This window comes from Octopus sinensis, linkage group LG14 (assembly GCF_006345805.1).
Source record: "Octopus sinensis linkage group LG14, ASM634580v1, whole genome shotgun sequence".
Taxonomy (NCBI): Eukaryota; Metazoa; Mollusca; class Cephalopoda; order Octopoda; family Octopodidae; genus Octopus; species Octopus sinensis.
Window position 1 is genome coordinate 44,147,879 of NC_043010.1, and position 14,646 is coordinate 44,162,524.

General features: G+C 34.6%; 1 protein-coding gene across 2 annotated transcripts in view; it reads left to right on the top strand.

The window, feature by feature from the left end:
• LOC115218888 (vesicular integral-membrane protein VIP36) overlaps window positions 1-14,646 on the top strand; it is a 34,963-nt gene that overhangs the window by 17,333 nt on the left and 2,984 nt on the right. For both annotated transcript variants that reach the window (XM_029788883.2, XM_036508967.1), the window contains exons 4-8: window positions 5,091-5,173; window positions 5,930-6,091; window positions 8,622-8,736; window positions 13,064-13,116; window positions 13,208-13,265. In XM_029788883.2, coding sequence (XP_029644743.1) covers window positions 5,091-5,173; window positions 5,930-6,091; window positions 8,622-8,736; window positions 13,064-13,116; window positions 13,208-13,265 — 471 coding nt within the window. The remainder of the gene's footprint in view (window positions 1-5,090; window positions 5,174-5,929; window positions 6,092-8,621; window positions 8,737-13,063; window positions 13,117-13,207; window positions 13,266-14,646) is intronic.

Sequence of the window (14,646 nt, forward strand, 5' to 3'; positions counted from 1 at the left end):
GTCTCTGTAGCAGACCTCTCAAGTTTAACGCAAAATTTCACATTGGCTCTTTGTCAACAAAATCACAAACTACAGCATACACATGATCACAAAAACACAAATTTCATTACTCGTGAAGCAAACACTGCGTGCGATGTTACTCAGCACACTGTGTCATGAAGGTCATTGGCTGCTCTTGTAACTGTATGCTGCCATTTGTTGGCACACTACAGAACTAGTCTGGGAACTTTTTGATACCACCTCGTATGTTTCAATAAGTTTTGCTGAAACAACAAACACACACAGAGGCACACATTATTGCAAACAACTTTTTGAATGATGGTCTAAGAAACTTCAAAGTAGATTTACTAATTTAGTACTAGTTGGAATGTTTATGGATATCAGCTCCAGAAGCTCATTCTGTAATTGATTTTTGTAACTATAAAAAAAAAAAATTTTTTAAACCAAAAAAAAAAAAACCCATACAATATACATAATACATACAGTTTGTAAAACAGTATTTTCTCATTTGATTATTGGACTGTTAAAAATGTTACATAGATTTTTGTTTAGGGTTATTGACAGTCATATACTGAGAGGTGGTTTAATATAGTGATTTCCACTTAGCAATGTGTATGTGTATGTATATTCACAGCATATATAAGCATAGGCTTGGTTGTGTAGGTAAGAAGTTAACTTTGAAGCCACATGGTTTCAAGTTCAGTCCCACTGCATGACCCTGGGCCAGTCAAACCCTTGTTAGTGGATCTGGTTGTCAGAAACTGAAAGAAGACCATCATAATGTGTTTGTTTACTCCTGCACTTACTTGTATGAAAGTGCTATGTTGTCAGTTTATTCTGTAGATAGATCATCCAAATGCTTTTGAAGCTGTGTGGAATAAGTTATTGCTTACCTGAAAAATAGACAAGCGTTGCTGTCAGGAAGGGTGTTGGCTGTAAAACAAATAGCAACATTTGTTGTCTAACCCATGTAAAGATGGAAAAATGAATGTAAAACGAATGAAGAATAAATATGCATGTGTGTGCTCATATGCATTCATTCATTCATACATACATACACATATATATAATGTATGTCTAATCCAAGCTAGCATGGAAAAACTGACATAAAGTCTCCACATTAGTGAGTAGTGTTACTTTGATGCAAAGCCTTGTATATGTATCTATGTTCTGTCCTAAGGTCTAAGCATTTCCAGATATTTCTATACACCTGCACACTGGGCTTCTGCACACTTTCTATCTGGGAGAAGACACTTGACCAAGGTGTTGTGCAGTGGGATTAGACCTGAAAATACATAGTAGTGAGGTGGATTTTACTCTAACCCTTTGAAATGAAACTGAAATAGTATTTTGCTAAATGTTTATCAATAGTTGACATAAATGTTTGACAGGTTTGTCAAATAACACACTTGAACCATAGATAAGGTGACATAGTTGACCTTGACTGGGCTGCAGTTAATTGCTACGTTAAATATTTCAACTTTCCAAATAATAGCTTAAAATATGTATTTCATTGAAATTAGTATTTTATTTCTGTTACTATTTAGGTTGGCAATATTTATTGTTTTGTTAAGGCAGTGAGCTGGCAGGATTGTAAGCACAATGGGCAAAATGCTTAGCGGCATTTCATGTCTTTACATTCTGAGTTCAAATTCTGCCCAAGTCAATAAAAGAAGTATCAATTGCGTACTGGGTTCAATGTAATCGACTTACCCCTTTCCCTGAAGTTGCTGGTCTTGTGCCAAAATTTGAAATCAATCTTCATAATTTTGCTTTATATGAAAGAAGATTTTATGGGAAATATTAACATTCATTCCTTTACCTTTATATTAAACCTTTTACAAGGCATAATTGTTGATAGGTTTCTGAAATACTAAGCAAAGATTTGTCATGAGAGAAATGCTAGTCTATTATTGGGTAATTTTCATAAATCTATCTGTTCCTCATCTAAATAAACTGGGGTGATATAGAATTGTTCACATAGAGACCATGAAATATGTGAACTAAGTTGGTAGTCTGAAACTTATTCACTCAGCTGTGTCACTTCTTTTTCATCTTCCTGCATTTCCCATCTTTTTCTGTACTGGAAACTACATTTGCCACTATGTTCTTCCTTTAAGATGGTAATAGATGATTCGAGTGAAAATTAGCTGTTATTTCTAGTAGGTTGCTCCCTAAAGGCTTGTCCATGAAGTGTTACCAGCTTAAATAGTTTGCACTAAATTGCTGGCCTGAATGATAGATAACTTAGACACTTGTGTGTATGCGTATGTGAACTCTCACATATCACCTTTTGGCAGCAGCTGTATTAGCACCTACATGTTAATAGAAAGCTGGGATCAGGTGGTTTGTTATTAATAATGAAATGAATAAACTGAAAAGAAGTTACTTTCTATTTTATTTGTTTACTACATTTCATGAACAGCTGCAGCTGTTAAGGAAATAACATTTTATTATTGATTTTGCCCTACTCCCCTTCTCAAACTCAGTTTTAGCTGTTATAAAACTTTTAATATTTATCATATTGAAACTAATTCAATGTCTGCTGCTGTTGTAAATATTTTTATAGTTGAATGGGAGAGAGATTACATACTAAACTGTAATGCTTTTTTAAAATTTGATCCTTGCACAAACCTATTTTTAATGGAACTTGCTGTTTTCTGATTGATTTTGAAAATATTCGGGAATTTAGAGAGATTTTGTAAAAATAAAAAAATTTTTAAACCAGTGTTTGGAACCATAGCTAAACATTCTTGATTCAAAGTTATGATGAAAGTTCAAATTTAAACATGAATTCTTTGAAACAGGAAGTTTTTGCATCATTGTATTAGGGGTGGTTCCAAGTGTATGGGTATTGGAGTTAAATACAATACAGTGTAATATAGTGGTTTGAGACAGTTTTATGTTTACATTTCTCAAGTGGGTGCCTCAAGGCTACAGCTTATTCTAACATTTCAGTTTTCACATTCATTGCTTGAGTTATTCCTTTTTTAAGAAGTTTGTATCATGAGTTGAGTACATTGTAATAGGAAGAGATGACCCTATCTAGAAAGGCAGCATCTGTTCTAAAAACCTATATAAACAAAATATTGTGTTACACTTGTGTTACACCCACGGAGTGGTTGGCGTTAGGAAGGGCATCCAGCCGTAGAAACACTGCCAAATCTGACTGGGCCTGATGAAGCCTTCCGGCTTCACAGACCCCAGTTAAGCCAACCATATCCAGCTGAAAAATTTCTCCCTGTTTTATGTTCAAAGTGGCCAGATCAGGCCTTTCATACCTACCCAAGAATGTCATTGTAAAAATATACAATCACATCATTGAAATCTCAAAGCCACAAGATAATGCATGATTAATTGAAATCAATGTGAATAAATAAACATTACATTTGAGAGAATAATGTGAATGCTAAAGGGTTAAGCTTGAGCTTCAATATTTACAGCTGCTAGCTACTCTTATGTGATTATGAAAAAGCTGTAGCTGTCAAGACCCATATAAGATGCTATATTTATGGAGACAATTCTGAAAAAAAAAAGCCACCATCATTGTATGCACTGAAAACACTAGAAAACTGTTAACTTTTGTTTTAAATTTTATATCCTCTTGATACAAGATAAATTTATATATACATAGGTTTCAGTAGACTTACTGTATTTCGTCTTACTAATTATTTAATTATACCTCTAATTATTAGCTGTAGTACAAAATTATATTTCTAATAAGTAATAGAGTTGCTTTAGTGTTATAAGTTGGCCATTAACATTAACCAATTTTAATTGTTTTAACCAATAAAAATTCATTTTGTTTTATATCATTTTCTTTATTTAAAAAATCTTTTTTTTCTATCATCAATATCATTTATCAAATTATCATAATTTACAACTGTTACTGAATAAAACAAGATCCCACTTGCATATATCAGTATCTTAAATTGCAAAGTCATTTAGCTCGTTATACTATTTTTAACCCTTTGTGGGCCGGTGGGGTCCCTTGGGACCTCAGCTAATCTTAAAAGTTACACAACTTTTACCTTTTTTATTTAAATGATTTTATATCTCATGATTTTTGTCAATGGTTTATGTATGCACATACAAATTTTGAGTTTAAAATTTCCAATCATGGATGTTATAACACAAAATATGGTCGTTGGGGGTCCATCTGGACCCCATTGGCCTTCTGTGAAATTATTTTTTCTGTTCTTTTTTCAGATATTCTGATGAACTATAGGTCAAAACTATAAAAAACGATTTCTTTCAATAAAGGTTTTTTCAATCAATAAATTATATTTTAATTCCCCTCCATTAAATGCTAATGATTTATGAATAATGCTGAAATGCAGAAAAATAAAAGAGGGTCAATCAGGATCCCAATGGCCTTTTGTGTAATTTCAATATAGTAAAAATAGCATAAAAAAAGAGGGTAAAATAACTGGTAATGTTCTTGCTGACTCTATTTGGCCTATAGTTTTTAGCAGATGAGGCATTAAATTTTTAGTTTTAGATTAGATGCTCATCTATTACAGAAACATCTCTTGATAGCCTGCCATTTATATCTCTGATGTATTTCTGATTTGTGTCCACTATAATTTGGCTTTGTCTGTGAATAGTACTGTCCCAATATAATTATGTGTGTGTGTATACGGGACATTTTGTGTAAAGAGAACAGTTTCAATCATTTGAGAGCTTGTTTACAGCAAGTTTAGGACCAATCAGCTGACTGGGTAGAGTTTGAGTGATTGCCTGACCAGAGGTGTTTAACAGATACCTTGAGCCATTCTAGGAGGAAGTAAAAAAAGGCTGGGTTGAAGAGAAGTTGGAATTTAAGTGTATATGGAAATGTAGAAGATTTGATTGAAGTATTATATGAGCTTAATTAAAATACATTGGTGTTGAATATGAGATATCTCCTAATTTGATGGAATGGCATCATTTATGCTACTGCTTCTTAGAAAAAAATCTTGTATTTCCTTGATAATATTTTTAGGAATATTGGGAAGAAAAAATATTGAAGTAGAGGTTTTAAAGGGCTTAAAATTGTAACTAGATATTAATGTTTTTCTGGATTTTTGTTTCTTTTCTCTTTCATTTAGGTCCTGTATTTGGAAACCGTGATTATTTCTCTGGGCTAGCAATTTTTCTTGATACGTATAGCAACCATAATGGACCACATAATGTAAGAATTAAGATTTTTCTATATTCCAAAACACTTGACTTAAGCTTATTTTTACTTATCTCCCCAGCTTAGTACTAGAATTTAGAGAAGCATATTCATTGCCATTGATTACTGTAATATACCTATAGAATGGTGAAAATGACTGAGACTATTATAAGACCTGGGGTCGATTTGCTCGACTAAAGGCAGTGCTCTAGCAAGGCCACAGTCAAATGACTGAAACACATGAAAAATATAAATATGTTCATATTCACTGCAGGTGTTTTGAATAGGTCACTTATTCCATATGTGTAATTCAACTGCAGTGTCTTACCTAAGATTTATTTTCTAATTTTAATGTAAAATTGGTGTTAGCCCTTTTGATACCAATCTGCTTGAGACTGCCTCTGGTTCCATGGCACAAACTTACTGTTTTAAAGTGATCTAAATTATAATCTTCCATCAAAATTTTATGTTAATTTGTTCCAGACAGCCGCTTAATAACAAAAGAGATATTTTACTAAATACTTCATTATTCTAAAAAGTAATTGAAACAAAGACACTATATTTCTGTTGAAATATATAATCAAAAAGGTTAAGCCTTGCCTTTATAGACTTTTGAATAATTATTAATAAAATAACTGTTTGTGTGAAGCTAAAATTTGTTCGGATTTTTTTTTTATTATTTATCTTTTATGCTCAAATTATTATTATGCAAAGAACAATTTAAAAGAAAAAAATCTACAAATGAATTTATTCTGCATATTTTATTAACAGCATGCCCATCCCTATATATCAGCCATGGTAAATAATGGCTCACTTTCATATGACCACGATGCTGATGGCACCCATACAGAACTTTCTGGTTGTGAAGCTCAGTTTAGAAATAAAGATCATGACACCCATATTTCTATACGATATATTGACGGCATATTATTTGTAAGTAACTTAAAATTTTATTTTTAGGTTTCCTAAAATATTCTGTAGGTATTGTTTTGTTGTTAATTCCACTTTGCTTCAGCTTAGAAAAGATCTATGGTAGACAGATATAATCAGGTATAACCAGTTTGTTTTATATTCTAGATGATGTCCTTTTTCATTCAGTTTTGGGACTGTAATACTTTCAGTGGTTGGATGTGTGAAAAGTAGTGTGCACTTAGGATATTTTATGAGAGTTTCACTGCCCACTCTCTATATTGAGGGCAGACTAGTAGTGTCTGAAGCCAGCACACTTGCTCAATATTGCAATTAAATCTACAACAAATTTTCTATTTTTTATAAAACAAGAACTATACAATTTTGGAGTTAGATTTTGGGGCAACATGTCAATGGTAAAGGTAAGAGTATCAAGCCAAATGCTATGCTGAGTAAATGAAGTTTGCCGTGCCAAACAGGCTGGTTGTTATTGCAATTGTTAAATTGCAACCACTCAAGATCAGTTTCTTAGTTCAATTTCTGTATTATTACAGATACTGATTCCAGACAATTTAGTAAAACATCCCATTTATTTTGGGATCAAATTCTAGTTTGGATTACAGTATCATTACTAAGCTCACAAATTTACATCTATGATAATTTCTGTTATAATAATTCTTTGAGATATGCTCTTGATTTCAGATGAGCTCTTTCATTTGAGAACATTCTGAAATTATCTCATTATTGAAAATTAGGAAGAAAGAATTTCTAAATGAAAGCTTTTGAATGGAGATCATCTCAGAAGAGTTGTTTCTTTCATCTGATACCCAGTTGGATCAATTGCTGTTATGTTATTATTACTGTTAGAAGAGTTATCAGTGTGTAATTTCTCATTTTTGTTTCCTTAATCTCTTTTATAGTTATAAATTTAGCTTGTATAGTTTTGGGCAGACGGCACAAAAGCACTCTTTCAAAGATACTCTAGCAACTTAAATTTCATGTCTTGTAAAAATAATAATAAATCAAGCTCCACTAGGTAGAAGTGTCTTTGCCTTTGAAGCAAAGTGTAGCACTCAGGTGGTATATAAATTGTTGATAGGTTTCACTGAACCTTATGACTTTCAAATATATCTGTACATTCACCAATTCAGTTATTTCAACATTTAACCAATTATTATTTAGAGCTAGATTTACTGCCAATTGTTCAACTCTGATGTAGAATTCTTTGACTCTGAGGTACTAGCCATGCAATGTAAAGCAAAACTATAGTATGTCTTTCTACTCAAAGTGGATTAAACAGAAATGTCTCTATCTTAATGTCAATAAACTACTTGAAATAGTTCGTGTGTGGAGAGAAGGAGAATTCTGAAGCAAATGCATGATCTCAGTGAAACAACATTAGTATTTACTGTGTTTTACATTACTAGAGAATGTTAATACTTGAAGTGACTTAATTAGCTGACAGACTAGAAAAAAAATCATCTGTCTCTGACCACAATCTAGAATATCTAAGAAAAATACTTAAAGAACAGCCTAGAGAGAATTAAGACAGTTGCTAGGAATGTCACACAAACACATTGGATTTGCCTATGCAACTGTGCTAGTAATAACTACAGTAATGATGGTTTCTGATTTAGGTACAAGGCTAGCTCCATGTTAAACTGTTCAACCCGTGCCAGCATGGAAAACAAACATTAAATGAATAATAATGATTTTTTTGTAGTTCTATCTTTGCAGTCATTCCAATCTCTCTGAGCCATGTTGGTAGCCAGTACCCAACTACCAACATGGCTCAAAAAGATTGGAACAAATGTAAAGCTAGAACATCTATAAAGATCACAATTGCTTGGAACTTCAGGAGTTCTCTTCAGGGTTCTTAAAGCATGATTAGTAAACAAGTGTCACCTTAGTCTGCTGGCTGTAAGCAACTGACACTTTTTCATGGTATGATATTTTTGACTAGGAATAGTGCCAATTTTTTTAATTCTTGGCAAAATTACTTCTATTGAATTTCAGGGTATTACAGGTATTTAATATATCAATGCCTGAAAGACCAAGTTTATTCCAATGGGGTTTAAAATAGTGAATATTGGAAACTAAAATACTGTAAACGTATTTAAATCTGTATTCTATAATTTCTGTCAACTTTTTCATTTTAGTTTTAGTAATAGATGTCTTTGACAAGGCTTGAAGATAATTTTTGTAAGTAAGCAGGTATAGTTAGTCATGTTACTATTATTGGATTTATTGATCTCAGAAAGATGAAATTTCAGGTTAATCCCTATTGTATTCGAACTCAAAGGAATGTAACTAAATTTTGTATACTGTAAATCATTCTTTTGTTTCTTCAAACTTGTTGCTTTGCTAATTAGTTATAGTAATTGAAATAATGAATTTAGGAGATACAATGTTGGTGAAAATAATCTCTTTCATACCTTGTTAGGTGTTTCTCTTTCAATGTTTATAAAAATACATTTGATATTCATTATTCAGTTTTACTTGAAAGTAAAACTTTGAGTTGATCATCATTAAATCAAACACCTCTTCATTGCAGGTATATATAGATATTGATAACAAAAATGTTTGGAAAGAATGCTTTACAGTAAAAGGGGTACATTTACCAACAGGTTATTATGTTGGAGTATCAGCTGCCACTGGGGAATTGGCAGGTAAGTTTGTTTCTATTTTATTTATACAATTATCAGTTTGTATAATTGATCTGATGTTACAAATGACTTTTTTCTCCTGCCAAATTACATTCACTGTGATTTATCTTCATATGTTTGATGAAGGTAGATTTGTTTACAAATCTTGATATTGACTTGAAATATTCAGTTCTCAGTCAACTGTCTTTTACTAATTATTTTCTCAGTTGAATTGCTGTACCTTTTTCGCCATGTATCACTCTGTTTACAATTCTTCAGTCTAGACAGATCTTTTTGAATGTAACATTCTTTTTCTTAGCTTTTGATTTCTTTGGTGTGTGTGTGTAAATGTTTAACGACAAGAAAGAGTGCTCAAGGCTGATGGAGTTCTGTGATGCAAATGACTTGATGATCTGCAGCACAAACTTCAGAAAACTTACCAGCTACTTGATTGTCTATCCAGTTGGTTGGCATATAAGTTGGATTGATTGCATTTTCACCAGGTCGGAAGAGAGATCAGATGAAAAATGCCTAAAAAACGATCACCACCACAACAACCCTCTTCTTTTCAGGCGCTGAATTGCACCCCTCCTCCCCACATCTCCTTCCCAGTTTTCAGAGTTAGCACTGTCAATGTTGGTACATTGAAAGGTAGGTCTAGTGAGATTGTAGAGATGCTTGAGAGAAGACGGGTTGATGTATGCTGCATACAAGAGGTAAGATGGAGAGGTGCTTCAGCTAGGGTCCTCACAGGCAAGACACATAGGAACAAAGTCTTCTGGCAAGGTAACATGGATGGTGTAGGGGGTGTAGGCATTCTCCTTGTGGAGAAATGGGTGGATAAGGTCATAGAGGTTGTCAGGGTTTGTGATAGAGTGCTTAAGCTCAGGTTAGTCCTACAGAGTGGCACAGCTACGATTATCTCTGCCTATGCCCCACAAGCGGGACTACCAAATGATCAGAAGGACCACTTTTATGATACCCTACTACAGGCTACCTCAAAGACTAGTGACAAGGACCTCATCTTTGTGGGTGGAGACTTTAATGGGCATGTTGGGTGGGAATCGGGTATCTTCACTGGGGTACACGGTGGCCATGGTATTGGCACCAGAAATGATGAAGGAACTAGACTACTGGAATTCTGTGATGCATGTAACCTTTTAATCTGCAACACTAACTTCAGGAAGCCGGACTGCCACCTTATAACCTATCAGTCTGGAGACTCCGCTAGCCAAATAGACTTCATCCTCACCAGACAGCGGGATGCAGGGTCGCTCTTAAATACAAAGATCCTCCCGGGTGAAGAATGTATCCCTCAGCATAGGCTAATCATTAGTGACTTTAAGCTTGAGGCCAGAAGGACTCCAAGAAACAAACCAATCCAGAAAAGAAGGATTTGGAAGCTAAAGAACCTTTCACATGGTCAGAGATTTAGGGACATCCTCATCAAGAAATTTGATGAGAGGAAGGAGGAGCTTCAGATGTCGGACATAGAAGGTAGCTGGGAATTCCTACGGGACAGCTTGCTGAGTGCCACAGACCAAGTCTGTGGATAGTGCAATGTCCCTTCCAGACCTAGAGTTACGTGGTGGTGGAATAGTGCAGTAGACAAAGCCATTAGTGCAAAGAAACAGGCCTGGAAAGCCTGGAGGGATGGGGGTAGCAGGGAACTGAACCAGGTAGCCAAAAGGGAGGTTGGGCGGCAGGTATACATAGCCAAAGATGTAGCAGAAAAGAAGTTTGCCAATGTCCAGCAACGTGAGGACCAAAGAGCTGTGGTATTTCGGATTGCCAGACTGTGTGTGAGAGAAAATAGTGATGTTACAGGAGAGAAATCTGTCCGCATGGATGATGGGGCACTTGCTTTTAATGTTGGTGAAAAGAAAGAGGCTTGGAGAAGCCATTATGAAAGACTGCTGAATGTGGAGAATGAATAGGAGGAGGAGAGCCTGCCAAATGTTGACCCAGTAGAGGGACCGGCTATCCAAATAGACAGCTCCCTTGTAGTTAAGGCAATTAAGGATATGAAACCAGGTAAAGCCCCTGGCCCATCAGGAATCACTGCTGAGATGCTTAAAACAGCTGGCTATGTGGGCTATGGCCTAGTCACCCGCATTGTAAACCAGGTAGTTCATAATGGAGTCATACCCAATGACTGGCGTAGCAGCACCATAGTCAACTGCTACAAGGATAAGGGTGATGCTCTAGATAGAAATAACTACAGGGGTATTAAACTGTTGGATCAGGTGATGAAGGTCACAGAGAGGGTCATAACCCATCTCATTAGGGAGAGAATTTGCTTAGATGAGATGCAGTTTGGTTTTGTGCCGGGTAGAAGCACCACTGATGCTATATTCCTGGTACGACAACTGCAGGAGAAGTACCTAGCTAAAGATAAACCCCTCTACATAGCTTTTGTGGACTTGGAGAAAGCCTTCAACAGGGTCCCCCGATCCCTTATCTGGTGGTCGATGCGGAAACTACACTCGCGGAGTGGTTGGCGTTAGGAAGGGCATCCAGCTGTAGAAACTCTGCCAGATCAGACTGGATTCTGGTGCAGCCCCAGGCTTCCCAGACCCTGGTCGAACCGTCTAACCCGTGCTAGCGTGGAAAACGGACGTTAAACAATGATGATGATGATGAGAGGGATGGATGGATGGATAGATAGATAAATGCAAAGTTCTACCCTGGTGAAGAATGTACAATCCAACATGGATTAGTGGTTTGTGACTCAGTCACAAACCAACCTGGAAGAGGAGAATGTGGAAGCTTAAAGAATTAGTGAGCAGTAAGAAATTTAGAGAAGTACTAGTTGAAGCATTTGATAAAGAGGAGAAATTAGAGATGTATAGCATAGAAGCCAATTGGAAGTTTCGATGAGACAGCCTACAGAGGGATACAGATTTAATCTAACCAGTGCAAAGTTCCATCCAAACTGAAGGTGACATGATGGTGGAAAAGTGAGGTAGGCTTGGAAAGACTGCCATACTAACTTGTACTTGTGACTGCGTTCACCCAGGGTTGGTTGAGCCGGCTCCTTCTTGACCCGCATTGTGTGAGGTCACTGGAGATAGCGAGCCATTCGTGGTTCCATCTGCGAAGACCGACCACCTGTGGACCTGAGAGTTCGGAGAGGTCCTCCTTTATCATCATTGCCACATCTCATTCTTAACACCCTTTCATCTCCGCCATTGATTGCACCCTCCTGCTTTGTTTGTTACTCACTATATGTGCCTCTCTGCCTTCCATCTGTATCATTGAGTGTTTCTGTCTTTTACCCTCTTCTTCTATGCTTCTCCTTTACCCACCACCCAACACATTGTATCAGTATTTCTCTGTCTACAGTTTTATTATACTGCTGGTCTCAGTCCTTTCTGTACTGTCATTATCTTCTCGAGTCGTTTTTATTTCTTTCACATTCCCCACCAAACTCATATTCACCATCAATCAAGCTTCCAGCCTTGTTCACCATTCACTACTGTCATCTTCTCACACTCTTGCAAATTTACCCATTGTTTCCTGATTCTTTCTCTATTGTCTCTTCTGTGTAAATAGTTTGTAGGGGTCAGTTTAATTTTATTGTATTGCTAATAAATTGTTTGGCCTACGTGGCTATTCACAGTGAAGTCTGATAACATATCAAAAGCACATTTTGTTTATTTTTTTCACAATTACTAATTGCTACTGTTGTCTGATAAGTAAATTTATTCTTCAATGTTTGGTTTGATACATTAATTTTGCTGATTAAATTAAAAATAAATACTTTTACAATACTTCTTTACTTGACTATTTTTAAATCTCTTAAATTAGATCTGCCTGTCAACATGCCTTTGCCCATCAATTTTGGTAAATTGTGTTCAAAATAAGAGGACAATCAATATTTCTATAGTAATGGTTATTTTGAATATCATTTGGAACACATTTGTAGTGTGCTTTATTTTGGAATATGTCTGCTAATAAGACAGTGTTTAATTCAATTTGCAGTGATAAAAATTAATAGTGATTGAAGTAAAAGGAATAGATTAGTCTACTTCATATTCCTCTCCTTAACTTTTTTGTTTTTTTTTTAAATTTTTGTTTTTTAAAATTCTGATCACACTGCATTGCATTGATTCTCTCTAAATGTTTATAGGTTTCTTTTGTCTGGGTACAAAGTTCTGTATTTTAGTTAAAACAAAATTGTGCTATGACAATTGTGTTTTCCCCACAGTATTAGTAAAGAAAGTGAAATGGCTCTAATAGTGAGTCAAAAATGGAAAATGATTTGTGCTTGTCAGGAGTTTAAATCTCTTTTTGCAGCAACCCCCATGCTCTATCAAAAATTAATATATTCTTTGAAATTTTTTTCCAGATAATCATGATATCTTATCAGTCAAATTTTATGAATTGGAGGCTCCTGAAGTGGTAAGTAATTTCTTGACATTTCGGGTTTCAAAATTTAATTTTCTTTATCAGTGACATTGTAATGTTAATTTGTAACATTTTTCTTCTTCAGGATGCAGAAAATTTTAAAGATGTTGTTCCTTCTGCAGATTTCTCTGCTCAACCTAGAGGTAAGATTACTGTTTCTAATATTTCCTTATAACTATCTGTTGTTATCTCAAAGCATCACCCCTAGGTTATGTTGATTGCTTTGCATTCATTTTTTATGTTTATTACAACTAAAATATTTTTCTACCAACTTTTACTATTTACATTAAATTATTGGAGAAACCATGCTATTCTTACAGATGTTCATTAACAGTAAATGGAATTGGTTTTCTTGGCAGAGAAAGAAGTGTAATATGTTTAACCTAAAGCAGTGGTTCTCTATTAATGTTCGTTTGGACCCTGAAGGTCCATATAAGATTTTTGGGGACACACATAAAATAGTAAATTTAGGATCCACAATAGTATTTTAAGGGCCCCTGAAAAGATTTTGCTTTAGATGTATGTATTGTAAGAAACAGCTGGGTTTCTTTTTCTAACATTTTACTTAGTTCAATTTACACGAGTTAATATGTGAAAAACGAAACAAAAATTTTGAAAGAAGTTCCTATAAAGTTAATTTTAAACATAGAATGAATATGGTGGTTCACCAGAATAAAAGATATAAAGTGGTTGAGAACCCCTGAAAGGTCACCACAGATTAGCTATTGTAAACCTTACATACATTAGCACAAAATATGTTACTAATATGTTGAGTGTCAGTTTTGCTGGTTTTGTCCTTGTGACTATATATGAGCTCTTCCCTGCAAATTACTAAAGCTTTGTTGCTTGTAGCAATAATTATAATAATCTTTATTATTTATGAATAGGTTGGCTCAGCCATTCAGCATTATTTGTGACAGTGCTGGTAATGATATTCAAACTTCCAACCTCTTGGATTGTGGACTGTGGACTGTATTGATTTATCTGTGACTCATTAATTTTTGAGAATTTCTCACTAATTGTAACAGGTTAAATTGGATTGTATCATGATAGTCAATCTATATGTGTTAACAGAAAGCCATAGTTGTTTTATTAATATTAAATTAATATGTTCCATTGTAGTAAACTGTTTAAAATATGTTGGAGAGGACATGCAGAAAAATTGACAATTGTCAAATTTTCTGTACTTCATTATCTGTACTCTAGCAAGTGTCCTGCTTATTTAACATAAATATAGGAGGATCTTACATATGTAATGTAGTAAGTTAAAAACTTCAATGAACCAAGGTTTAACCAAACAACTAGAATAAAAAAAACTTATGAAGTGTTTAAAATCTAAAAAACAAACATATTTTCAATAAAATTGATCAGAATTTTGGGGTAATATAGACAATGTCAAGATTTTGTCTTTGAAACTAACTGGTGAAAGTAAGGGACATGTTTTGGTCTTAGACCTCCTCACTAAAGCATATTATATACAGTTTGACAAGTCTGTATGATCAGTATATATAGAAACAGAAATTA